Source organism: Serinus canaria, chromosome 3, assembly GCF_022539315.1.
Source record: "Serinus canaria isolate serCan28SL12 chromosome 3, serCan2020, whole genome shotgun sequence".
Classification (NCBI taxonomy): domain Eukaryota; kingdom Metazoa; phylum Chordata; class Aves; order Passeriformes; family Fringillidae; genus Serinus; species Serinus canaria.
The window spans coordinates 14,992,192-15,019,736 of NC_066316.1; the positions used below are offsets into that span (position 1 = coordinate 14,992,192).

The 27,545-nt window shown below is 45.7% G+C and overlaps 1 protein-coding gene across 3 annotated transcripts; it reads left to right on the forward strand.

Moving 5' to 3' along the window:
* The first annotated feature begins 6,425 nt into the window (after positions 1-6,425).
* Positions 6,426-27,393, forward strand: UGP2 (UDP-glucose pyrophosphorylase 2). 3 transcript variants are annotated; one of them, XM_030235695.2, is made up of 10 exons: positions 6,426-6,500; positions 12,582-12,709; positions 13,254-13,361; positions 20,631-20,816; positions 22,258-22,391; positions 23,020-23,317; positions 24,311-24,508; positions 24,672-24,914; positions 25,288-25,392; positions 26,307-27,393. In XM_030235695.2, exons 2-10 carry the CDS (start codon positions 12,596-12,598, stop codon positions 26,412-26,414), a joined length of 1,494 nt encoding a protein of 497 aa, XP_030091555.1. In that variant the 5' UTR covers positions 6,426-6,500; positions 12,582-12,595; the 3' UTR covers positions 26,415-27,393. The 3 variants fall into 3 exon arrangements, with proteins under 3 accessions (XP_030091555.1, XP_030091554.1, XP_009094464.2); XM_030235694.2 differs by lacking the exon at positions 6,426-6,500 and adding an exon at positions 6,601-6,728; XM_009096216.4 differs by lacking the exon at positions 6,426-6,500 and adding an exon at positions 6,919-7,076.
* Positions 27,394-27,545: the final 152 nt, after the last annotated feature.

Genomic DNA, 27,545 nt, shown 5'->3' on the forward strand with positions numbered 1-27,545 from the left:
CATTTCTGCTCCTTGTTTGCCTCAGGGATTGCTGTGTGTGTGTTAATAAACTCAGCAGCAGTTAGAAGGAAGCCTAGATTTTGTTTCGTTCTTGTATTTTTCCCTTTGTATTTGATAGCACGTGGTTCATATAGAATTGCAGGCAGAAGAAGTAGATAGAGAGGTAGGTGTTAAGTAAGTATGCAGCCAAATTATTTTTTGTGATACGTGGAGATAGGAGATGGGAGATGGGCATTTTTAGTATGGATAAATTTGGTGTTCTGATTTGTGGATAAATTACCTTATAACTAAGGGTTAACCCTTTTCTTTCACCCTAAGCCTCTGCTGCTGTTCAGTTCCATGAGAATATTACATATTTCCCTTCTCATCCAGATTCTAATGTTACCTTAAATTAAAGGTAATTTGCTTTAAAACTTACTAATAAACTTCAAAATAAAAACTAAAATTCTCTGCATCTTGCTGGATGAAGCATAAACTAGTGCATTTAGGCATGTGTCTCGTAACTGCTTGAAAACATTCCCTGTTTACATAAGCTGAGACTTTGCATTAGGATGTGTCAGTAGTTCAAATTTCTCCCACATGATCAAGAACAGGAGCTGTCCAGGGAGGCTAATCAGAAACTTCAGCCCTAGAAAGGGTCCATCAGGAACCCCACCAAGCCCAGTAAAGGCAAACACCAGAGCACATACAGGGCTGGAGCCAGGCTCTTCTCAGAGGTTATACAAGGGGCAGTGGACACAAGGTGGAAGAAGAAAAATTTCAGTTGGATACCAGGAAAAAAAGTGTTTTGTGAGAGTGATACAACAATGGAGCTCAGTGAGGCTGTGGAATATGTTCTGGGATATGAAAACCTTGGCCCTGAGCAACCTGATCCAGCAGGAGCTGGAGGAGGGGCTCCAGAGGTCCCAGCTCCAGAGGTCCTTCCTGGCCTCTGTTTTTTTGCAGATCTATGACTCATTAGGAAAACCCCATGTCTATTGGTAGAGAAACCTGAAAAATTACAGTAACTCCTTTAGTCTTGTTCTTAGCTCACCTGTTTGGTGCTTTTCATAGCCAGGTTCACCATGCCCCAGTGCATGTCCTTTCTTTTGGCATGTCCAGCATTTAAGACCCAATTACTGCCTGGTCAAACACCCCTTCATGCTCTGCTTGGCCAAGTGGAGTGACCTGGAAACCATCTCTCTTCCCTTGACTCCAGCTGCCGGGCAGGCACCAAAATCCTGCTGAGATGTTTCACCAAACCTACAGGAGGAGCCACCAGCAGTGTTAGTCCCTAATCCTCTGGGCTAGGAAGCTTTGGTGTCACCAAGCCCAGTCAGCCTCGGTGGGGCAGCTAGAGAGGCTGATCACCCAGTGGCTGAGCCCCATCCCTTGCAGACCTCCAGGCCAGGCCCTCAGCACCAGCACCCCAAGGACCACCACCATGCTCCTGGCTGCAGGGAACCTGCCTGACCATGGGTGCAAACCCTGGGAGGTGGATGAACCTGGCTTGGCACTGCAAGGCTCTCCCTGCCTGGGATTGCTGGGCAGGCACACAGAAGTCCAGTCGTGGTCCCTGGGTCTGAACTAGGTCCTGGATGCAGCCCTGGGCACGCAGGGGAGGAAGGGGAAGGCTCTCACCCCGCTGCAGGCGTCATGAGCTGTTTTTCTCTCATGTCTCCAGCACTTGGCTTCCAGCCCCAAAAGGAAGAGCACCATGCCAAGAATTTCCACGGCTGTGTCCAACAGAGCAAGCTGACACCTGATTTGCCGTTAATTATAGTGGTGGGAATAGGTCCAGGGGCAAATGTGAAGGGGTGACAACCGGGTGGCGATAAGGACAAGACTCATCTGTCGTTCGTCATAAGGGCTTGTCAGGAGGGTTTTGTTTTCTGTGAAAAGCCAGTAGGAAGACTTCCAGCATGCAGAGAAGCAGCTGGCAGGACAGGACCTATAGGAAGCCTGCCTTTCCCTCTGGCTGTCCTCCCCCCAGCACCCCAGACCAGCGAGGGCTGTGTTGTTCCCCAACCCCCTCCCAGCCCCTCAGCGTGGTTTGCGTGCTGGCGTGCCACCAGGCGCCAGCCGCCACAAAATTCCTGCAGGAAGAGAGGTAAAAATAGACCCTGTGTTATTCCAGACCTTTTGTCCAGCCTATCTGCAGGTGAAATAATCCCCATGCCCTTGTGAGGCCTGAGCAGATCCAGCCATTCCCAGTACCACCAAACTCCCTCCAAACCGGGAGACCCTGCCCTTGCAGCCTCTGTTCTGTTCCTCTTTGGATAATTTACTGTACAAGAATGCTGCTGCTCCAAGGGGGAGAAGCCAAAACCTGTAGATAGTCCCTGCTGAGGTTGTTAACAGGAGATTTTTAGTTACATACAGGCTTTTGTGATTCAGTGGCATTCAGCTGTTGGCCCAAAGGTGTGCTGTGTGTCCTTGCTTTAAGCATGGAAAAAAAGATAGAGAGAAAGACATAGAATTAAAAATATTTTCTTAATTTAATTTAATATTTTATTTTGTTCCAGCATTGAACCATGTGGAGTTGAACAATGGCTGTGTGAGCACAGCATGGGCAGGGAGAACCCTGTTTCTTAAACTAAACTAAACTAAAATGAAATGAAATGAAATGAAATGTGGATTTCTATAATTTTTTAAACAATTGGGAAGGATTTCAGAAGGCAGTCACAGGTTTCTGCACCTCATGCTGAAGCCTTGGGGTATCACAGACCGGTGCCACAGGGATATTTTTTAACGATGCACTTTGAAACCTTTTATCTGTTTGGTGCTATTAAAGTCGTTAATGCTTCACGTCCTGCCCCGCCGATGCCCGCGCACGGATTATTTGAACTCGGCTGCTCCCCAGCCCGCAGGGATAATTGGAAGGGGAAGAGGGAGTAGGAGCGATGGTGATGAGCCTCCACTTGTTTGGGAAATACTGCAGATGGGTGTTGGTCAGGAAACAAAGCTCCGGGGCAACCGGGAATGTGTCGGGCAGCTGCTGCACTCGCTGGACAAACAGGAGCCGGAAGAGCTCAGGTGCAACCGTGCCCCGTGTGCCACACCCAAGGGGGCCCAGAGGTGGCCTTATACTGCTGCCAGTCACTCACTGTCCTTTTTGGCCAAAATTCGGATTCAAAAAGAAAAAATGAAAAGGAAAATTACAACATATAACTATATATATTATACAGGTTTTATAGACTGCGTAAATACATTGATCCGTAATATAAATGTATATAGATAAAATACATATAAATCTTTAAGTAATAAATATTTCTACTATCCACACACACACATCCTTGGGGATCTGTGTGTGTATCATGTCTGCTTTGCTGGATGCCTGGATACACCTGTAGTTATATGTATATAATATAAATTCCTGAATTTACATTGTAGACAAAGTAATAAATATATATTTATATAACAGAGAAAAATATATCCTATGTGTATAATACGCATAAGATATAGAGATCCCATATACATATTACTACATATATGCATATCACTACATATATATTTATTATTGCATATATACATGTTGCAATATTGGATCTTGTATAGATTGTATTATGTATTGATATGTATATTATACATACGTCTCTATTTGTAGTATATATTACTATGAAATAGATATAATTTAGAAAGAAATGGCCATAAAGCAGTTGTGTTACCATTTATATTTTTTGGACAACAACAACAACAACAAAAATTTTTCAATTCTTCCCTAGTCAGTAAATTAAAAAGTTTGCACCTTGGCTTTCCAGCTGCCTCCCAGCCACATTTCCTTGGCATTTGTACTGTCTTTTCCCCATAAACACACAGACTTCCTATATCTGTTGACCGTTCTCAGCTCAAACAAGTTTATTGGCAATAAATAAAGTGGCTGAAAAACAAAGGAGAGAGGGCAAATAAATGTCCTCAGTGGGAACTTAGTAAGGAGAGCTAAGGAAGAAAGAAATGAGTGAGATGTAAGGGTCTTCAGAAGGGCTTTCCACCTCCCCTTGTCACCACCCACTTGAAAGCCAGAAATGAGCCCATCCAAAACCAACTCTCCCAGCCAAAAACTGCCAGTGCAGAGCCAAAACTGGGATGGGGAGAAGGGCTGGAGTAAGGCAAGGGACAAGACCAGTACTTTTGGCAGCATCTTGCACTGGTGTAAGCTTCTCAGTTGATGAGACCAAAAGAAATCACTGCTACTGTATTTATTTTATTTACAAGGCATATTTACGAGGCAGTTTATTTATGAGACATAAAACCAGGCAGTGGTTTGGGTTCGGTGCCTCTATCCCGCTGTTCCTTTGTGATGCAGCCCCGGGTTCCTGGAAGATGCCGAACCCCAGGCTGAGATGGTGACATCAGGCACTGGGGGAGCAAAAGGTTCTTTTCCATTTGGGGCATTTAGACCTCTCTTTGGCATTCCTGTGTCCTCAACCCGAAACGTTGGCACGGTGCATGGGCTGCCAGGACGCTGCTCCCTGCGCATCCCTGGCGGGCGTTGCGGGAGCAGCAGCACCAGGAGCTGTGAGACAAGCCTCTCCTGAGCTTAATCCAGCTCAAGAGCTTTACCAAACTTTGCTGGTTTTGGACAGATTGGTTCTGGTTACCTCCTCAGTGACACAGACTGGCACCGCCAGTGCTCAGTCTTGACTGTTCCCTTCCTTCCATAAAATGCAGTGAAGGAGGGAGTGTTTTCCCCTGGTTCCACCACAGGTGACACAGGTTGATGGAATTAGTTTTATTGCTGGCAGATAAAAAGTTATCTCTGCTAATTACCCTGTAAGTCATGCCTGTAATTATCCTTCCAAAGGACAGCTGTACAAAAGTTGGCCCAGTCATATCCAGAGATGACACAGGTTGTGTTTGGCTTGCAGGTGTTGGATGTGGCATCATGGCTGAGCTGAGCTGTAGGAAGAGAGCAGCAGGTTTAAATTAAAGCATCTTAATTAACAGGGGAAGGACAGGAGTGGGGCTGATCTTGCATTAGAGATAACAGCAAGCTCCCATCAATGTTTAGAGAAAAGGATCAGGATTTTGCTGAACTTCTGGAGTGAATCCAGGACTTTTTTCCTGGTGGATCCGGGCCATAAAGTGGAGCATCTTCCCTGATGTCAAGAAGGCAGCATGCAGTGAGCCCTGTACTGTCTGGTGGTACAAAATGAAAAGGGATGCTCCCAGGTCCAGTGGATTGGGATGTAAAATTCACAGGGTCTTTGCATTTTTGGTTTTCTTAAAAGCCAAAGAACAGGCAGATGCAGAGGTGAGTCATCCCACCCCAAAATGGACTGGCTCATCCTGGTGGTTACCTGGTTTATCCCAGAGAACTTACAGGGAGCTTCAGCCAGGAAGGAGGAAGACCATCCTACCCATCCCAGGCAAGGCTGCACCCATCCATCTCTTGAGACTGGAATTCAGCAGCACCCTGCCAATTCCCACATCCTTCTCCTCATGGTACCAGGGCACTGGTCTGTTTGACTGGCCTGCAGTTTGACTCTGTGTGGGTGTATGGATTCAGTGATGCATTACATCTGATTTTATATTTTATTTTAAAATTTTATTTAAATTTTATGAAATTTAAAGCAAGGTCATATACAGGTGATTTAAAAACAAAAGAGAAAGTAAAAACCATGGTGGTGATTTGCCTGCAGGGGTCTGGGGGGGGTATTTATGGCAGGCAGGGTGACTGGGGTTTCTACCATAACTGCGTGTCGCCACAGTGCACAGGGAAGACCAGGCACTGCTAGGAAGTGTCTGCAGGAAAAAATAGGGAAAATAGTTGACAAAGAGAGAAATCACAGCCTAGCTGAGGAGCAACGCTTGGCCTCTGGCACCTGCCCGGGCCTGAATGTGGCCATGAACCCGGGGTGAAAAGCCATGGGTGGAGATGCTTTAACTCACAAATCAGAAATACTTAACAGAATCAGAGAATTAGTCGGGTTGGGAAACCTGATTCTCTGGGATTCTCTGGGACCATCGTGTCCAGCCTATGACCGAGCACCGGGTCAGCCAGGCCGTGCCACCGAGTGCCACCTCCAGGGACGGCGACACCACCGCCTCCCGGGCAGCCCATTCCAATGTCAAACCACCCTGTCTCTGTAGAAATTCTTTTCACTGGCCAACCTAAACCTCCTCTGGCGCAGCTCGAGGCCACGTCCTCTCCCGGGCGGACAGCGGCAGGATGAGAAGAGGCCGAGTCCCACCTGGCTACAGCCCCCGAGCCCCTTTTCAGCGGCTGCAGCGCGCCCGGCCGCCGCTACCAGGGGCCGTGCCCCGGACGCTCCGCTGGCCCCACGTCCCTCCGGCCGCCGCTCCCGCTCCGCGTCCCGCGACCGCCGCTCGGGGCCGGGGGGGGTGAGGGGGGCTCCCGGGCCCCGCCCACTTCCGGCGGCGGCGGCGGCGGCGGCGGCGCGCGCGAGGGGCCCGCCGGGATGGGCGCGGGCCCCGCCCCCGCCGCGGGGGGAGGGGGTGGGCGGGGGCGCGCGCTGCACGCGGGTCCCCGCCCCCCGCCCGCGGTGCCGCAGGACGAGGTGGGTTCGGCGCGGCCGCCGCCGGCACCGCCCGGCTCGGGCGGGGGGGGCCCCGCGGCGCGGCCCGGCCCGGGGCGGCGGTGGGGCGGGGCGGGGCCGCCCCCGGCCGCCAGGCCGTGCTGGGCGGGCGGAGCGCGGGGCGGCCGCGCCGGCCCGGCCCGGCCCGGCCTGTCCCGTCCCATCGCGTCCCGGAGCGGGGAGGAGCCGCGCCGGGAGCTCCCTGGGGAGGTGGGCGGCCCGGCCCGGCGGGGAGGGGAGGGGAGGGTCGGGGGTGGTGAAACCCGGGGCGCGGCGGGTCCGCCTCTTCCATTGATGAAATTTAAATTGCTCGGGGTTCGCCGCCCGCCCGCCGGCCCGGGAGGGACTGCTCGGCGGAGGGGCAGTGCGGCGGGCGGGCGGGAGCTCCCAGCGAGGCCGGGGTCGCCGCCTCTCCCGCCGCAGCCTCCGCAGGGGCGGCAGCCGCGCTCCGGCCCTTCGCTGCCCGCCGCGGGGTGGAACCCCCCGAGCGGGGCTCTCCGTGTTGACCCTAGTGCTTGTTTATTTATTAAAGCGCGAAAATGTCGGCTCTCCTGAAAGGTAAGCTGACGCGCTGTGTTTTTCTCGGCCCCTCCGCCGTGCGTACGCGGGGCTGCGCTGTGCTTTGGGTCCGCGCTCCCGCTGGCTCGGGGGCAGCCGCCGGGCTGCGATGTGCCCGGGCTGCCCCGGAGCCCTGTCCGTGATCCCGCGGCGGGGCCGGCCCGGCTCGGTTCGGTTCGGCTGTGCGGGCGCACGGCGGGACCGGGCGGCGGGGCTGCGGCCAGGGCTGTGAGTGGCCAGGGGCTGGGGGATCCTGCGGGACCTCGCCAGCACAAATCTCCCCTGTCCGCTGAGCCGTCTGGTAAAGTTGTGGGAGGATGGATGCCGAGGTTGAACGTCTTCGCTTTTTTTCTCTTTTTTCTTTCGTTTCCCTTTTTTTTTTTTTTTTTTTCCCCTGAGGCTTGAGTGTGTTTTTGGTGTTTTTTGATCCCGGTAGGCTCCGGCTCTCTCCTTTACTCCTCTCCGCATGTATGAGTGTTTGTGTGTACGTGGTCTGAGTTTCGGATTCCCTGTGAAACAGGGAACCAGCCCGCAAGAGGTCATTTTGGGAAGAAAAATTACTTTGGTGCATTGCCGTTGCAGTTTTCTTTCCCTATTTTCCTATATTCCTCGTGGTGCGGGTGTGCTTTTTTTTTGTAGTGAAATACGTACCTATAGGGTTCCTTAATATAAATCCACGCAGGCCTGTCAACAAATGGAATGCTGCCTGCAGAAGGAGCACGAGTAGGTCGCTTGCTATACAGACTTGGGTGTTGCAGGCAACTGAGGGCCTTGGCAGGCTCTGGGAAATCACTGTCCATCACATAGTGGATGTCCAGGGCTGGACAGTGCTTGCTGTGTGAAGGCATCACCTGTCTACAAATGCCCTGTGACACCTGGGCAGAAAGCAGGCAGCTGGAGGAGGAAAAGTGTTGCCAGCACGTTGTTCAACCGGCTGTTCTGAAAGTTCTCAAGATAAGCCCTCGTGAAGTTGATTAGGAAAATATATTGCTAATTGTTCTTTTAAAATGGAATTGGCTTATCTCAGACTACTGCTGAAGGTAGCCATCTTGCATAGAAGTGCTGTTATTTCTGAAACAGAAAGCTGTAGAAACCTATGTAATGATCATAATTGGTTTTTAAAATATTACCAGAGATTTGACAATCCTGAAAGCCTTAAAAGAAAACCCCCAAAACCATCCACTGTTTAGATACTCTTTTGTCAGACCAATAGTACTAAAACATGTTGTCATGTCAAGTGATATTTTTAGCATGAGGATTGTCTGCTAAACTGGGAAATTCAGCTGTGTCTGACTGTAACACCTAAATTCTTGGTGTGTTCAGCTGGCAGGAGCAGCTTCCTGGGTTGCAAATTTCTGAATTAGCTCAGGCTAATGTGCTCATCTGTCAAGAAGAGTCAGGGCGTAAAGGTTTCACTTCACGTATGCTTCAGTCCAGCATGTGTTGGCAAATTTTGCCTGTAGTAGTAGGAAAATGTTTCTAGAGGCTGAGTGGGTATGTTCAGTTCTAAAATTCAAAGTAGTGTTTGTTAGCATTGCACATTATAGTGTGGGTATTTAAAGAGACAGACTTTTATCCCTGCCAGAGATAAAAATTGCCTTGAACTTTAAGTGGAATCATTGGAAGTTAAGGCATTCACTCTGTACCCTGAGCACAGAGTTCAAGGGTAGAGCATTTAAAGTTTAGCTGAGTGTTGTAACTTACTGGCCACCCTTCTTGGTTTTTATGCATTACTCTGGCTCCAGGGAGACCTTAATAATTTTCTGCTGTAGGTCTTTCTGTATACTTACTTGGATTGCAAAAGTAATCACAATTCGTAACCCTCAGCCCAAGAGATTCCCTACTTTTTCATGAGAGAGGTTCTTGCTTGGCTTGTCCAACAACTCCCTCCTATGCTGCCTCCTTGTACACATAGTACCAAGGCAGTGAAGTTCTCTTCTGAGTGGATTAATGAACAAAATTAATCAATCTTAACATTTTCTTTGCTTTTAATGTAGAATAAGAGGAAGGACAGCAGAAAGGAAATATATGCAAGCCCCTCAGTAAAAGCTGACCACTGTTCTGTTTTTGTGTAGTTTTCCTGAGGAGATCTGCCCCTTTGTATTGTTTCTGGTAGTGTACAAAGTCCTCCTTTCTATTAGCTTGCTCTGATATACCATGATTTGTTTTTTCACATGTCAGTTATAAAATTAGGCATCGTAAATCTGCCAGTACTCTTCAGTGTGCTGTAGCTTGTGCTGTGAGGGCAGGGGCCAGGTTAGCAGTCAGAGCAGAGCACAAAAGCCTGCTAGAAATAACAGTGGGTTGGAGTAAAATTCTCCAGGCATCAAACACCACCATGAACTTGACTGAAGTGCCGTCCTGTCTCTGCTGCTTGGGGGAACACTTTCTACCAAATACATTAACAGGAGATATCCTGTGTGGCTGTTTTTGCAAAGCCCAGCGTTCTCCGAAGTCTCAGCTATTTAGTCATGCTCTTCTGGTCTGTGCTCATTTCCTGTGTGGGCAGGTCCCCCAAGAGTCTTCCACTACCTTATCCCACCCTTTTCTTACGTCTGATGAGTGTTCAAGAACACTGGTTTCATAAAAGTGGGCTTGGGCTGAAATATGAGGCATTGATTGCGAAATAGTTTGGAAGAGGCATTTCTTTTTAACATTATTTGGGACTTTTATGGCCACGTGTATCCTTGGAAATCTCTTCCTGCGATTATCCAGCACCCCAGCCTCCATCTGATTATTAAAGGGCACAGTAACTACTTTTCATTATGGCCTTAGGAAATTTTAGTTACCTGCAGGGAAGAACTGCTTTCAGATATGCAGTTGCACTGGCCTTTCAACTTCCTTGTTGCTGCTGGGTGTAAAGGGAAATCAGTCTTCACCCAGGCTGTTAAATTCAACTGTAGTTTGTGTTAAAGGAATGCAGTTGTCTTTCTGCCAGCTGTGGGCTGAGATGTGTGAATACCAGCTCCTTCCCAAAAGCTCTGAGGGGCAGCAGGAACAACGAGAACCACATTCACTCATACCATGCACCAGTACTGCTTTGGGGAGCCTTTACAGAGTGCAGCCCAAGTCCTGGTGGTCATTTCCAAGATAAATGCTCAAAGCCTCTGCCTCACAGTGGCATGTTAAGAGTAGAAGAGCTGTTGCTTGCCATTTTTCTTTTTGCTCTTAGTTACAGTATTCACATTCTTACCTATGCAGAATGACACTTTTCTTATACAGGGCAAGCACGTGTTTTTATGGACTCCTGCCATATCCTTCCTCTCTCTTTCCCTGTCATAATAATAATTGGGCTAACAGCACTAGCAATGCTCTGACTGAGCAGCTGTGTCCTGACACACTGGGTCTCGATGAGGCTGAGGGGTCGCAATAGTTGATAAATGTTAAATGCAAAGCCTAAATATCCCTCAGTGCTGATGAAGGGTATGGCAGTGGCAGCTTTGGCAGGCTGGGGTTCAGTAAGAGCTGTCCCATCCAGCCTGCCTGATGCCTGGTATTGGAAAAAGCATCAGGTCTTTGCTTTCCTGTGAGGATGTTGATCAAACGTGTTTAGCGTTTGTTCATTCGGTTTGTGAAGAACTTAGAATATTCCAGAAAAAAAAAAGACTCCTAAACTAGGACATTGACATATATTTACTTTTATGGTGCCTTTGTATCTCTATTTGTTTGTGATGTTGCTTAGTCTCTAAGATCTTTTTTCTGGTAGACACAAGTCTTTTGGTTAATGTGAGCAGAACAAGCTTTTCCTACTTACATGGCAGCCCGGGGAGGCTGGCTGTGCCTCCCTCAGCCCCCAGTGTGTTCCGTGGCACGACTGAAGGTCTCTGCTGAGACTTGGATTTGCAGAGTTCCTTCCGAGATGTGTTGCACCACACTGTGAGGTTCAGATGTTTTACAGGCCGGCCAGAAATGAGAAATGGCCACGGTTGTTGTTGTTGTAGCAGAAGTGGTGTATTGTAACATGTTGCAGGGAGGATTGGAAACATGTGAAAGCATCTCCTGGCAGTGGTTTCGGTGTGCATCACCCCGAAGGGAGGGAATGAAGGGAGTACTAGTAGCAGTTTGGTATTAAGCATGAAGCTGGTACAGACCTCCTTGTTTTTCTGTAGGAAAAAGTGCTTCCTGCTGGAGAGCTGCCTGTGTTTTCACACATTTGACCCGGAAAGATATGCCTGACAGGCTTTCAACTCTTACCTGCTTTTACTACTAAATGAAGCATTTGATTAAAAAAAGGACCTATTGTTCAGTGTACTGTTCATCTTGAGCTGGTGTTTTCCCCTGTTGCACCATACATACTATGTGCACTGCAGCACTTGTCTGTCTTTTTTTTTTTTTTTTTTTTCTCCCTCCCCTACCTGCAAAACAGTGCAGTCAGGAAAATGGCTTCTGTGGGCTTCAAAGCAAGGATTAGATACTGTCACTGAGGCTGAGGCTGTGGAATACTTTGCTTAGAAAAATAAAATAAAATCAAAATTGCATTAAAATGAACCATTTTTGGCTTTCTTAGACATTCTCAATAGAAGAGCCTTTTAATGCATGTTCTCAATAAGTAGACTTTAAATGCAGGTTCCTCTTCTAACAACGTTTTCAGTCAGTGTCGCTCTGTTCACTTGTGAAGTTCCCTCCTGTCCCTTTTTTGCACTAGTATTCAGGGTGTTTCTAAAATCCAGCTATATTTGGCAATACATCACTCTCTGTGTTACAGGGAAGTGATCGCTCAAGGGATTTGGCAGAAATTAAATTAACTGAGGTCTTTAGAGAACATACTCAGAATGTCTTTTGAGAATACACTCACTTCCAATACTTTCTGTTGGAAAATAAAGTCGGGTTCTCTCTTGGTTCTTTCTGCAGGGTGGACTTTATAGAATATTTGTGTATTTACTCTTTCTCACATTTGTGGAGTTTATCACTCTCAAAAACAAAACAAATGCTGAAGTGATAGACAGCCCAATTTTCTAGGTTGCTTAGTAACTGAAATGCATGCTGTAGTGTGAAAATACTCATGACAAAGTAAGGGAATGTTTACTGGAACAAACAGAAGATCCTGTGAAAGTGCACTGTGTAAATAATTAAAGCTTACATTTATATTTGCTTGTGGAGCAGAGGGATACCTTCAGTCACAGTATTCTACATAACTTTTCAGTAAGAAAATTCTTATTTTTCACACTTCTACTTGCTAAAGTGTGTTGATGTTGTAGGATGTGACTTATCTAGTGAAAAAGTGCAATGCTGCAGATTTTTGGATACTTCTTGAGATGGACCATTGGTCCTTTGGGGTACTTTTGAGTTTCGAAAGAAGGGTCATTATTGTTTCGCCCAGTTTAAGATCTGTTCCCTGAGTAACAAGGAACAAAAACTTTAGATTCCTGGAATGCTGGCACAGTGATAAAACAAGACTGGGTTTTGAGTTTATCAGTCTTTTTAAAGAAAATTGAAGGCTGTTTGTAGTCTAAATAAGTTAGTTTGGGGTTTTTTAAAAATAATTTTATTTTATTTTTATTCAAGATTTCAGCCAAGCAATGTCTCAAGCTGGCTCCTCACAGTTTCAGGAAGTCATTCGGCAGGAGCTGGAGTATTCAATGAAAGTAGAACTTGATAAGATCCTTGCGACCGCACACTCAAATGAGATAGAGGTAAGGAGCACGGAGCGGACGCTGCTCAGAGCATGAGAAATGGGATGCAGGACATTGAGACAAATCTCAGAAAGGAGGTAAATCACAGATTTCCAGGTCTTTATTTTTAGGATGTGCTCTGATCCTGTGTGGAAGAGTAGCCAGGATACAATGTCAGTAGGAGACTTTCGGTTCCCTCTAGGCTGGGTGACAGAGTTATTAAGTGTTTAATCATCTTTGGTTATTAAAGGTTCTGTGTAATCTTCAACGGATTACAGAAAGGGAGGGAGAGTAAAGCTCTTATCTTAAATGTTGGGCCAAATTGTAATGGTTGTGATTTTGACAAAAGACTTGTTGTGTATCCAAGTTGGTTTTGTACTCTGAGTTTTAGTGAAAATGAGCTTTTGGTAACTTCTGGAATTTTACCTAAAGTTTAGCATGTCTACTTGAGTGCTAATGAAATTACTCTAGTGAATAGACTGTACATCAATTTGTAGAAATGTTTCTGTGATTGTGTAGGTGTGCATTGAATGCCAGCATTAACTAATGCATTTCTTCTTTGTAGCACACTAAAAAGGACCTGGAAGGATTTAAGAAGCTATTTCATAGATTTCTACAAGAAAAGGGACCATCTGTGGACTGGGGAAAGATTCAGAGACCTCCAGAAGACTCTGTAAGTTGTGATTATGTGACAGTGTGTAAGGAAAATAAAACTGATAATTGCTACTTAAGGCAAATGATGTATTCACCATTGAATGGGTCTGTCTGATGTGGTTCTATAAAACCATGTAGGACAACACTTTGGGTTCTAACTGAGAAATAATTATTTGTTGACATATGTTGTATGTCTTCCTGAACATCAGGTTCTGCTTCCATATGTGTCAAGTTCTTTGGTATTATTTTGTTAGCTGCTCTGGGAGCAGGGGAGCAAAATGGGACTGATGCCACCTCACCATTTGGTGCCTTCTCTGGAGGAAACCTGTGTTAGAGGGGAAGTAGGGAGGACATTTGTTGTTCCCATTTCCCTCCTGCCCGTAGAAGAGGGTTGCACATCTCAGATGAGACTGTTTCCAGCAATCCTTTATGTTTAATAATTTGAAAGGGACATATGGCAAGTGGGCTGGGTAATAGAGCTCATTTAGCAACTTCTGTAACCTGCAGCAACTCAGCAGAAGTGAGGGATCTGGAACAAGGAGTTGACTGTAGGGGGTTTTGGAGCCTGATTTTCTAATGTCTATGTTGTTGTAACTTATAACCTGTAATTTGAGCTGCTGCTGAAAAAGCACTATGTATTTTTTCAGCACTGTTTAGTACTGAAATAAATACTTCCTATTAAACCTAACCTCATTTTACTGATTCATCAGTGGCCTTAGGCTGTCCTTTGACTCTTGTGTAACGAATGGTGTAGTTGTGCTACAAATTCTTGCTTTTCCCAGCCTAGTGATCTTGGCATATTGCAGGAGCTCTGTGTGCTCCCAGGCCTGAGGTTTCTCTGAGGCTCTCTGTGTGCCTCAATCGAGGCTCTGTTCCCCATGAAAGGCAGGCTGTCCAGTTACTTCCAGAACAGATGCAGGGCTGCTCTATAAAGCAGTGAAGAATGATGCTGTTTTAGAGCAAGTCTAGGGTTTTTCCAAGGTTGAGTGTTTTCTTTTAACTTCAAAAACATGTGATGTCTCTCTTTTCTGTACTGTCACAGTGAATGAAGTGTTGCTTTGGAGAGAGAAGTCTGCCCTCAATGAAGAGGCCAGGGTGGGAAATTGGACTTCTAGATAAGATGACTTACAAGGAAGGCTGAAGAAAATGGGATTTCTTTCAGTGTAGGGGGGCTGAGACTCTGGGGGGATGATAGGTCTTTTAAGTATGTCAGAAGGGAGTTAGGACAATCAAAGGAATAAACTGTTCCCTGAGCCAAGAGAAGGGATTAAATTACAGAAGTTTGATGTGAGTGAATGGGTGCTTTGTGGAGAGGTAGAGCTGTTGTCTGTTTTACAAGTTTTGCACACCTTCAGTGGAAAAACTTAAAGTTCAGTAAAGGTCTGAAAGTACCCAGATAGGACATCTGGAGCAGATGTCAAACTGGAGGTTGTGGTAAGGCTCTGAAATAGGCTGGGGGCATATGCCCAGGCATGGGGTATTCCCAAGCACGGCAAGCTGCTAAACAAGAGCTAACTTAAGGTCACAGCAGGCTGAGTGAGAAGGGCAGAATTAGAGTATCTCTTCTATTTCCTTAAGGCCTGTACTGCTCATTCTCAAATGTGTCCCTATGCTATGTAGCAACTTTTGATAAGAGAGAGAAAGGCAAAATCAGTGACCTGCAAAATCAGGTGACTTCTGGTCTGATGAGATGCATGCATGACAGGAAATGAAATTTTACTTCCTAGCATGAACTCTAAATCAAGTAATCATGCTTGTTGATAAGTACCACAGAAGAGAGCTAGAGCAAAATATCTGCTAACAAACTTCCTTCCATACCTTCTTCACTTCGTAGTAAATGCCCCTTTCTTTAGGGATTCTTGGATTTCCTGATCTGACAAGAAGTGGGTTTGAGTGCTTATGAAAACTGAGAGCAAAGTTAAATTTCTTTTTTTTTTTTCTCCTTTTTGCTGACCGTAAGATTTCTATCTCTCCCTGCTGTATCCACTCCCTCCTTTTTAATCCATCAGTCATGTCAGGGAGATACTGTGGAAAATGAAAAGTGTTCCTCATAAGACACATTCCAAGGGACCTTCTCCCAAATTGTTCTTTACTGAGGAGTATGAAATATGGAATTAAGTAAAAGATGATTTCATAAAGACCAGAATTTCAGAATTACTGGTCTAGCTGGTATGGGTAAGAAGACTATGAGCTTTTAGAAGGGCTAAAGAGGGATAACTTTTGAAGGGCTGCAGTACTGAGTTCTCTGAGATGGGTATCCATCTGTGAACACATATTTTGTTTGAGCGCTTCAGTTCCAATTGAGTTTTCTTTTCCCAGCTATAAAACCTCAGAGCATGTTTTCCTCCTGCTCTTGTTACAACAGCACAGGGGTTGGTGTATAGAAGAAGTGTTTGCTGGTAATCTTGCAAGTGATTTATAATTGCAAGTGATTTATAAATGCCTGTAGGGATGATCTTGTTTTATGAGGTGGTGGGATGCTTGGCTGCTTGGACAATTTCACACTGCAAGGATCATGGCCTAGAAAGCACCAAATTCTTTGCAGTGTGAATTTATTTGCCTGTGATTGTTTTGGAGAATTGCTTTGCTGCTGGGAATTCTGGCAAGTCTAATCTTCAGCTGATCCCTAGTAGAGCAGAAGGCATATGTTGAGGTATGTATGTGCCTCTGTGTGTATAAACACACAGACATACATGTGTATCTGTAAACAGAGGCAAACAAATAATCTGCCAAAGTGTGGGTTTGTTGCTTTTTTATTTATTTAGCAGCTTAAAAAAGTTCATGAATGTCGTGTGACTCCACGAAGGGGTAATAATTAGCATTGACTCTATGACTGCACAAGGCTGACCAATTGCTTTATTGTTCTGTCTTATACTATACTTATTAAGAAGCTCCTAACCCTTACAGACAGTCCCATACAGCTTTGACCTAATGGGTCAATCAATCCAAACACCATCCAGTGTCCAATTAAGAAACCACCCTTTGGTAAACAGTCTCCATAACACATTCCACATGTGCACAACAACAGGTGCAGCAAGTGGAGATGAGAATTGTTTCTCATTCTTTTCTCTGATCTTCTCACAGCCCTCCCCAGGACAATGCTTGGGGAAGTCTGTGCCTGCTCTCTGTGGCTAGAGAGCTACTGTCATACTTGAATAGTTTATGGGATATATGGCTTTGTCTTTTAGGTGGGGAAGAGTGTTTCAGGCTTTTGCCCAGTGCCAAAGGACAGTGCTGTGCAGAAGCAGAATTTCTGATGAGACTTCTGTAGGCCATCTAGTGTGTTATCTGTTGTATCTGTTCTCTGAATGTAGCTTCTGCTTCTTCCTGAATACAAGTAAAGTCTCCTCTCAGTAAATTGAAACAGAAATTATTGCTTTGTAGTATTCCTGTTTTCTCTGCAATGGGAGATTTCATCCCTGACCTCCATGTTTTCAGTGTAACACCTTATACTGATGACAGTAACAGAAGATTGAACCCATTTCACACTATATTGGTAAACCTCTGACTTGTTTTTTCCTTCCAGATGCTTTGCTTTCATATGTCCAAAGGCTTACAGTGATAGCTCGCATAGTTAGGACCCATTACTGTTACAGTCTCCAGAGAAGAAAGTTCACTGAGAGTGCCAGTTAACAGGGAGAGGAGGTAAAGAATGTGGACATGGCAAGTGTAACTTAATCCCCTCGATGTAGATTACAGCCATCTGTTTGTTTGAATTGGAAGCAATAGCAAAGTCCTGCTAGGAGGCCTCTGAGAGAACTGCAGTGATCAAGTTAACTTCAGAACAGCAATGCAGAACCTCATCTGGGATGTAAAGAGAGCATCTGAAGCAATGTGAGTGTGAAAGGAGCTTGTCTATTAGAGCCTTTGTTTTTTTTTTCTTCCCCAGAGGTTGGATTCTTGTCTGCAGCTCAGGTTGTCACCTCAGTGAGCTATATCATGAAGGAAAAGAATGAATGTTATGCCCTTATTTAAAACCTAAATATTTTCTTAATCTTCAACTTTGGAAACAAAGTTTTAAGGGTTCATAGAATCATGGAATGGTTTGGAAGGGATCTTAAAAATTATCTTGTTCCACACCCCTGCCCAGCACAGGGACGTCTTCCACTAGACCAGACTGCTCCAAGCCCTACTGAACTTGGCCTTGAACACCTCCAGGGATGGGGTAGCCATAGCTTCTCTGGCTGACCTGTTCCTCTGCTTTACCACCCTCACAGTAAAGAACTTCTTCCTAAGTTCTGATATAAATATTGCTTCTTGTAGTTGGAAACTATTCCCCTTCTCCTATCCATATGAGCCTGTGTAAGGAGTCTCTCTTTCTCTGTAAGCCCTCTCTAGGTGCTGGAAGGCTGCAGTAAGTTGTCCCAAAGCCTCCTCTTCTCCAGGCTGACCACCCCCAGCTCTCCTCACCCTGACCTCACAGGAGGGCTGTTCTCTCTCTCTCTGATCACCTTTGTGGCTCTCCTGTGCACTGCTCTAACAGGTCCACAGATTTCCTGTGCTGAGGACTCCAGATCTGGGTGCAGCACTGCAGGTGGGGTCTCATGAGGGCAGAGACCTCTTAATGTGGTGCTATTTCTAGAAGTGTCCCTTGGTGTGAGTAAATGTTTCCTCAAACTGTAAGTACATATTCACTAATAGGGGCATCCTCCTTTCCGGTCTGCCCACGATGACAGCCCTGATGTTCATTTTGTCTGTCTCTGACAAACTCTTGCAAGCCTCCTTGCAGTAGGAGTAGGCTGCTGGAATCTGTTAGTCAAACTCCCAACATTGCCTCATCCAGGCTGTTCCAAGAATTCACTTCTGTGACATTGGCTACAAAACAAAAGAAGCTGTGTGTGTCATCTTAGAGCAGTCCCAAACCAGGGCTGCCAGATGTGTCTCAAGCGAGTAACACCGCAGCCATGCATCTGTAAGGCATGGCATTCCTGCCCTTGGTTTTTCCTGAAGAATTTCCCCATCATCACTTACTTGTCAAGCACACAGTTCCAAACCCTTAGAGCAAGAATTGATTTTTATTGCCGTGGAGCACTTCTCCAGTTGTGTATAGGCTTGTAGGTGATGAGGTATTTAGTGGCTGCACATGGCTGGAAGTGCTGGATTGATAGCACTGGCATCCAGCAGTCCTGGTGCTGCAATGTTCCTGCTGGAACTTGACTTTTTGACATTTGTTATTCTCTGAATTAAAGACCCTTCAAGATTCAGGGCTTTATTGCCAAGTTGATGTTTCCAATGCCTGTGCCAGAAGAAATTGAAACATTTAGTGAGGCTGAGTCATAAATTTTGTGTTGTAACTGGTGCAACATCCAGTGAACTGAGTCCTTGATGGAACTGTTACCTTCTTCAGGAATTCTACTCTGAACATCCTGCAAAAGCTGGTTTCAAGCATGATAGTGAAAGCATCAAAAGGTAGTTGGCACTTTAGCAAAAGCAAATGATTTTTGAGGCAGTGTGGCCCTGAACTGAGTGTCAGACTTTCTGCTTTTTGTGAGTGATGCAAGAAGAACATTGTGAGACTTGAAAGTTGAGATAATTTTTTTGGATGTTCAGACAGTGTCAGACCATCATGGATGTGACTCACATCCCACCCAGCTAAAGCTTGAGATGAGATGTTTTTAATCCATGTACAAGTCTAATGCAGGGTGTTCCTGACCTTGGAGTGGATGGGAAGCAGTAAATCTGAGCGTAAGTCTCTGTATGTCCTGCTGGTAGCAGGGTGTTCATTGAGCTTCCTGATGCACCTCCAAGACATTTAAACCCAGGATTTATCATCTCATTGTTAATGAGAAGAGCAGTTGTTTTCCAGGGTATTTCGGCCTGAACATAATCTCTGCTGTTGACAAAGCACAGCAAGAGTCCACTTTTTGTGCACTACTGTTCCTGAGAAGTTCTTGGCAGTTAGGAAGGAAGCTCCTGCCTGTGTCCTCATGAAATGACAGTGATTGTGGTGCTGTTTCTGTCCCAGCCATGAGACCTCCACCTGGAGTTATCTTTTCTTGCAATGCATCCTCTAGGCTTTCCAGGTCCCATGGGCAGAGTTTCCCTACTGTGAGGGATCTGCCCTGATGTGCTGCCCATGGTGTCCTGGAATGCTGGAATTGCGCAAGCCGTCCTCTCTGCCCCTGCCTATCCCAGTGAGAAATATGACTCTGCTCCAGGGCAGTGTGAATTTCCATTTGAACCCCAGCCTTTGCCCAAAGCAAACACAGCTCTGAAAACTACTCTGTATGTATTTGGTTTTAGGAAACCACTGTGGATCTTACGCAGCCCTTATCAGAATTAAAATAATGTTCTAGCTGTTAAAATGCTACAGCACTGGAACGCCAGGGCTTTTCTTCAAAAGAAAGTCTCTAGAAGGGCCGGCTAAAAGATAATTGTATTGATTCTGGTCTAACAGTTTTGGCATGATTCTTACTGAGGCATTGTTACCATTATTTCTTTGGCTTAGGTGCTTTTAGTAAGGGGGCAACAGTACCTAATGTGAGGCATACTGTCCTTATGAGCCCGATTTTGCTCTTTATCACAAGCCCCAGATGTAGCCCAGACTCTGTTCTTAAACCTGTAGGAAACACCTGTCAATGAGGTAGAAGACTTCCTGTAAGGTCTGTTAATGAGCTGGATGAAAACATTCTGCAAAAAGCAGAATAAGAACTAGGAACTCTCTTCCACTCTGTATCATGCTGTCAGGAGAAATGAATTGTATCAGAGTAGTGGCTGGAATAAGAATCAGTGTAGACTGAGTTAAAGAACCAACATTTTCCCAAGAATGTTGCCTTTGACAACCTCAGAGGGTAAAAAATTAAAAATAAAAAAATCTATGAGTTTAAGCTGTTCAGGGAAGGAAAGTTATATGCCTTGCATGTAGAGGCTGGTTCTTAAATTGTAGCCTGACTGGAGGGGGAGAGGGGCCATCCTATGGGGCAGTGAGTTAGATGGTCCCCAAGGAAACCCCCTGCCCTTCTGCAGGGCAGGAACAGGATTGTGACAAGTGGTGTAACTGGCCTGACTTCTCATCTGAATGAAGCTAACGGTGCCTGGTGTCACAAAGTCTGTAGAACCTCTTGAGAAAAGAGGTTATTATAGTAACAAACCAGATTATTTGTATCATAACAAAACAGTTACTGTAGACTCACTTTGCAGATGTTCTTTAGTGGCATAAGGCATGTGAATTAATGTGGGTTTTTTCAGCAGATTGTGAGTTTTGAAAGATTTTAGAGAAAGCAGTTTCTTTCCAAATGTCTGACTGCTGGGTTTGGGGGTTGTTTTGTTTGTTTGTTTGTTTTCCCAGATCCAGCCCTATGAGAAGATCAAGGCCAGAGGCCTGCCTGATAACATTGCTTCCGTCTTGAACAAGCTGGTGGTGGTGAAGCTCAATGGTGGCTTGGGCACAAGCATGGGCTGCAAAGGGCCCAAGAGCCTCATCGGGGTGCGGAACGAGAACACCTTCCTGGACCTGACAGTGCAGCAGATCGAGGTAATGTTTGATGAGCTTTGCTTGCTGCGTTGGAGGAGGCAGCTCACACTGAGTTTCTCCTGCATGGCTTGTTAAGAGGGATCAAGTGGAGGCTTGCCAAAAGAAAGAGGAGAGGGAGGCGAGGTCTGGTGCTGGGGTGAAGCAGAGAATTCCGTTGGGAAGAACAGACACGAAAGGGACGGCGCAGTCAGTGACTGAACTCTGTGCCCCTCACACATGTTAGCACAAGTGTGATCCAGGCTGTGCACACCAGCCTGGACAGGGGGATCGTGTCCAGGAACACAAGCAGTCACACTGTAGAGCTTGTCTGGCCTGGATAACTCCTGGGCTTGTTTCCGACTCCTCCAGCTGCAAGTTTATCTTTTCAAAAAGGGATTTTTTATGTGCGTTAGAACAAAGCTTTTCACAGCAGCTCCAAGTTCCTTCATGCATTTAAACTCTTGCTCTGGAAGAGATTGTTGGCATTTTCCTCTGAAGAAAGAAGAGCAAAAGAAAAGAACAGCTGCTGGTGTTGGGAGAGGACATTTTGGCTTATGTTTATAATGCTGAATATTCCTCTTAGAGCGGATAAGGAAGTCAGTTATTAGAGTAGGAGGTGGGGTGTGCCTGCTCCCTGGTTTTTGGAGTGCCAACAGTTTTTGCCTCAGTGTGATGGGGAGTGGCTCTCCCATGTGTGTTAGATGGTTCTATGGCAAACTCAAATTTACATCCAGCTGCTGCAGCCCTTTCTCCAAAGCATCACTGTGGAAGTCTCTGACTCCACCAAAGTGTAATGACCCCAAATGCTCCAGCAGAGGAGAGTGAGCTGATACATGAAGCTTAAAATTCACTCAGGGGTCTTTCTCTTTTCCCCCTGCCCCTTCTATTTTCAGTAGAACTGCTGTGATCTCTGATTTTTTGTTTTGCCTTTGTTGTGCATGTGGAAATGCTCTTCTGTATTTCAGCTCCATGCTATAGATTCCCAAATAAGTAACATGGTGACATTTCATTTATTATGTGCTCTTGATACAGTTGTCCATCTGTCTGCTATGAAAATGTGCAAGTGCTTCCTGTGCAGAGACAGTGTGCAAATGTCACCTTGACAGACTGCAATGATTTGATGGAAAACATGCCATTTGTAATCAACAGTAGCTAAAACTCAAAGTGATCATTTTGTGGCATTGTGGTTTCAAATTTTAGCCCTCAATGCAGGTTTAAAAACAAAGATTCACTAATTAAAGATACATTAATTAGTGTGGGTCTTATCTTTACAGCTAACAAGAATGTATTTTCCTTTACCTGATTTATTATTCTTTTTGTAGCATAAGTGCATCGCTTTTTTTTTTCTCATGCATTCATAGTTTCCAGTCTGTTTCACCTAGTTTCTTTCTCCCAAAATCTCAGGTGTCAGGGGTTAAAGCTAATAATAAATGCTGAATTTACCATTTATTTCCCATCTCAGCATTTAAACAAATCCTACAACACCGATGTTCCTCTGGTTCTCATGAATTCCTTCAACACAGATGATGACACAAAGAAAATCCTGCAGAAATACAGTCACAGCCGTGTGAAGATATATACTTTTAATCAAAGCAGGTATCAAAAGACTTCTCCACTTGGGGTAGAAGGAAGCAGCTTGTTTCTCCATAGCCCAAATGGGGTGGATTTGAGTTTGAAGTGCTGGGGTAGCAATGGTGTCTTTTGTACCTGTGTTCAGTCTCTTTTGGGCCTCGTGCTGAGACTGAAACATCAGGGGGTTGGACTGAGTCCCAGGCAATGTATTAAAACTGGGGAGAGGGGGTGTGTGGGCCCCAGTTTCTAAGAAATGTACATTGTGGTGTACTGGCTGCTGGCCCCTTGATTCCTGAATTTGCTGTTAGTATCCTTGGGCTCTGGAGGGAGACAGACCATGGTTCTTTATGAAGAACAAACTCTAGTCCAGGTAGCTCTTGGGGTCAGAGGGGTGTTTGATATGCTCTGGACCTGCTTGTCGGAGAAAAGCTGGTTTGAAGTGTGGCCTGAGAACTGTGCCTTTACATCCTTGAGTAGATTTCATTCTGTAGCTTCTCAGTGACAGCTCAGAACGTGGGATGGTCTTTCAGTTCAGAATACTCAGGAAAAGCACACCTCCAGAAGCCCATGGAGCTGCACCTTAACTGTAATATTTTTATTTTATGCTAGTCTGACACTGGTGAGGATGTAACAAGACGCACTGTTCTCACAGGTATCCCAGAATTAACAAGGAAACTCTGCTGCCAATAGCCAAGGATGTCTCTTACTCAGGAGAGAACACGGAGTGCTGGTACCCTCCAGGCCACGGAGACATCTACGCCAGTTTCTACAACTCTGGGCTGCTGGACAACCTCATTGCAGAGGGGAAGGAATATATTTTTGTGTCCAATATAGATAATTTGGGTGCCACTGTGGACCTTTACATTCTAAACCACCTCATGAACCCACCCAATGGAAAACGCTGTGAATTTGTCATGGAAGTCACAAACAAAACCCGGGCGGATGTGAAGGTAAAGGAAGATGGGTGAGAGTCTGAGTGTGTTGGTGGCCATCTCCAGCCTCCTCTGAATCCATGGATTCAGGCATACACCCAGTCTCCTCATAGCTATTTTAGGCACCATTTAACACATCAGCTCAGATCTAATTTGAGATGCACAAAATCAGCAAGTTTAGGAAGTTGTAATTCATGGAACAGATTTGATCTGTGCTCTGGACAGCAGCAGATGAGGATAGTCTGGGCTGGCCTGGAAACATGAGAAATTTGTGCAGGGTGCAGGTCACAACCTCTGCACCTTCTCCAAACTGTCACATACACTGGGGGCAGAAGCTTGAAGGTGGAAGCTTGAAAACAGCATTGAGGGCTGGTTTGCAGCAGTTGTGTCTCACAGAAAACTGTCTGAGCCACTTCCCAACCCTGCATTGCACAGCTCCGTGTGGCAACAGCTGCCCATCTGCTCCTGCCCTAGCCCCTGGCTTCATACCAAGTCTAGGAGTGGCATTTCTCAGTTTTATGATGTGTATCAAATATTTGTAGTTGGCAGTGATTTGTCCTTCTACTGTGCTCTGCCTCTCTTCTTTTGTATGTGAGAATGAGGATTTGGATTTTCTCTGTTTTCATTTGGAAAGCTCTGACTTAGCCCTGTAAAAGCACTGCAATGCACTGTAAGAATACTTAGATTTAATTTAGCTTTTTCCATCATCTAACAAAGTACTGCTGAGGGTGATTTTTGACAACAGCAGCATTTGCAAAATACTCTTAACAACCTTTGTTAAAGGAATTAACTGTCTTGGAGTGCTGAAATATGATTTTTGGACAGTCCTGACTGTACTTTACACATGCTCTATAATTAGTAACCTGGTAGCTGGTTACTAAAAACAAGAAATTGTTTTCTCTGGGGTTCAACTTCAAATGCCAACAGACCAGTGCATCTGCCTGTGTTGAGGGGAGGATTTCTCTGGCTTCTCATGAACAGGACTTAAACCCTCTCACTTGCCCCTTGCAGGGTGGCACGCTGACGCAGTATGAGAACAAGCTGAGGCTGGTGGAGATAGCTCAGGTCCCTAAAGCACACGTGGATGAATTCAAGTCTGTGTCGAAATTCAAAATATTCAATACCAACAATTTGTGGATAGCTCTGTCTGCAATTAAAAGGCTGCAAGAGAAGAACGCCATTGACATGGAGATCATTGTTAACCCAAAGGTAATCAGCTGGCAAGGGTTTAGAGGACACCGACCCGAAGAGACTTTTAGTTTCTGGGTGGGTAACAGGCACTGCTGCCTCACAGAGCCAAACTGGGGACGCTGGGCTCCAGTTCTGGGTGCCAGGACCTGCTCCATGTGTTCATGTGAGTTTTATCTTCCAGACTCTGGATGGAGGCTTGAATGTTATCCAGCTGGAGACCGCAGTTGGAGCTGCTATCAAGAGTTTTGAGAACTCTCTGGGGATAAACGTACCTCGTAGTCGTTTCCTGCCTGTGAAGACCACCTCAGATCTCTTGCTCGTGATGTCCAATTTGTACAGCCTTAATGCGGGGTCTCTAACGATGAGCGAGAAGCGCGAATTCCCAACAGTGCCTCTTGTCAAACTGGGAAGCTCCTTCACAAAGGTAAACACCTGGTGTTCAGCTCTGAGTAAGCAATGAGTGAAGAGTGAGGTTTACTTTATCTACCTCCGCCCACCTGGGCCTTCCCTTTTGCTCTTTGTGAAGGCTGTGGAAATACAGATATTTGCTGTGCACGTTGGGTGCTCCTGCAGCCCTCAGCTGCTCCCCGGAGCTTGCCCAGCCCTGGTGGGCAGCCCCCCTACTGTTCCTCATCAATGTTTCTAAAAAAATCACAATTACAAAGTAGCAACTTCTGTATTGATGCAGATGTAGGTTATAGGAAGGTTCCTGAAGAGTATTCAAGAGGCTCCTCCCATGCTTGTCTTAATCCACAGACAGCTTTAATGCTGTTTCTTTTATTTTCTCTTTCCAAAAGGTTCAAGATTACCTGCGGAGGTTTGAAAGTATTCCAGATATGCTGGAGCTGGATCATCTCACAGTTTCAGGTGATGTTACATTTGGGAAGAATGTTTCATTAAAGGTGAGTGTGCAATGGTGATGCTGCTGCAATAAACACGACTGATCTCTGCTCCTTGGCAATTGATCTTGAGGCACTGTCTGTACAGAGTCCATAGGAGCACTCCTTGGAGTTGGATAACTGGCCCAAAGATGGCAGAGGCCATGGCTGGACAGTGCCCCTTGTGATGGAGTGCAGGATGTTGCTGCCAGAGCTGTTGCTCCATGCAGGCTCAGGCTGAGAGGAGGTTTATTTATGAACCTTGAAAGCACCACAGACGTCACATCTCAGGTCAAACACTGCTGCCACCTCTGTCCTTTGGCTCAGTCCCAACTCCCTTCCCAGGCTGGCCTTCCCACCCCTTTTCAGGCCCTTTTGCATTGCTTTGGGGTTCTTGATTTACTACTAAATGTTGGAGCTGAGCAAGTTTGTTTCTCTCAAATTCTTCCTTAGGATCTTGCCAGTCCTGGCAGCACCTGCAGTTCTCTAGGGCAGTTTGGCAGCTGCCAGGGTGGAAGGTGGTGCTGCATCATCTGGCACAGGCTCAGGCTGTGGGCTCTGAGCTGTCCTTCTGTTCCCACATTTGCTGTTCAGCTGGAACAGGAGCCTTCCTGGGACACACCCAGCGTGGGGGAAACATTTTTCCACTTCATAGCAAGCAGACAAGAGCCCTTAGAGCAACCATGTCTTTAACTAAGTTACCAGTTCTGCTTGTAGGCCGTGGTAATCAGAGAAGTTCCAGTAATGCTTGTTTAAAACCTTTGTTCTGGGGCCAAAAGACCCCCAAATGTGTATGCAGAAACAATACAATTAAATGCATTCAGGCTCTGGCTGGGGTACAGCTGACACTTGACTGCTCCTCCAGACAACCTGTGCCCTCCTTCCACATCAACAGGTAACAGGTTTCTGAACCCTTGTTTTCTTTTCTGTCTCCCCAGGGAACAGTCATCATCATTGCAAACCATGGTGACAGGATTGACATCCCAGCCGGAGCTCTACTAGAGAACAAAATTGTATCTGGCAACCTGCGGATCCTGGACCACTGAGTCCAGAAGAGGGCACGGTCAGGGCTGGGGCTGCTCTGCCCAACCAGCCTTGTCGTGGAAGAACCTTTTAAGCGTTAGAAATCTAAGTACACAGAGGGCCTATGCTTTGTCATCTTCACAGTACCCTGCAGTATTAATTTAAAATTAATTTCTCTTGCTTATCTTTAAGCAGCCACATAAGCGCCATGGATGTGCGTAAGTAATGCTTCAGTCCTTAAAGAGATTCTGTAACTCAGTTAATATAACCTTGAAGTGCAATACTGTTTGTCTTGTGGGAAGATGGACAGATCCTCTTTGATAAGAAGTTCAGAGGCTTGCCCTCGACCATACAGTAGTTTTGAATTGCTTGTAACTGCAGAAATAAAGCTGTGAAGCAATACATGGGGAACAACATGGTTGGCAACTCCTGTGACGTTTTAGGAAGACACAGTTGAAAACCAAAAGTTTCACTACTGCTAAACAGGCTCTTAAAACCCTGTATTTCATGTGCTCACAACCTGTAGCCCTCTTCAGCCCCTCCCAAACTACAAGTGGGATGTCCTATCCCAGTTGTATGTCGAGGTACTGGGGTAAGGCTGTCAATACCTCCATTTCCGTATCGTGAGAGTGGGAATCATCCGTGTTCCAAACTTGCCCAAAGAATCCAATACTTGAGAAAAATGCCTCAGTAGCCACGTGTGGTGTTTGCTTTTTCACATCCCATTTAAGACTGGATCTCCTGTTAATATCTTAATCTTTGATCTGCCCTCTTTTTTCAATAAAAGGATCACGTTGACTACACCTATGTTCATATTGTCACAGCCATGTATGTTAATTTATCTTCTCTTGAGTTTCTAAATTTGTACAGGAATTGAAATCCCTGTCCTGATCACTATTGATTTCTTAATGTTTCTCTTGTATTTACATGCAGACAACTTTATTTTATAAGCTTAGTATAACACTGGTATGTATCATTAAAGAAGTTGGTCTTTAAAAACAACTGTGAGTTTAGAGCTTTATTTTGACTGATAGTGAATGACAGGTGTTATGCTACCAGGTCAGCATGCCTGGCTGAGGGCACCACTGCAGCAGAGACCATTCCATCAGACATGATAATCTCAGGGTTAGGCACTCAACTGAGGTCAGGTACAG

Excerpts from the sequence above, each read along its gene's own strand:
- UGP2 (XM_009096216.4), top strand. Across the intron at positions 20,817-22,257 it reads TGACAGTGCAGCAGATCGAG|CATTTAAACAAATCCTACAA; the intron begins GTAATGTTTGAT and ends TTCCCATCTCAG. Across the intron at positions 24,915-25,287 it reads TGGGAAGCTCCTTCACAAAG|GTTCAAGATTACCTGCGGAG; the intron begins GTAAACACCTGG and ends TCTTTCCAAAAG.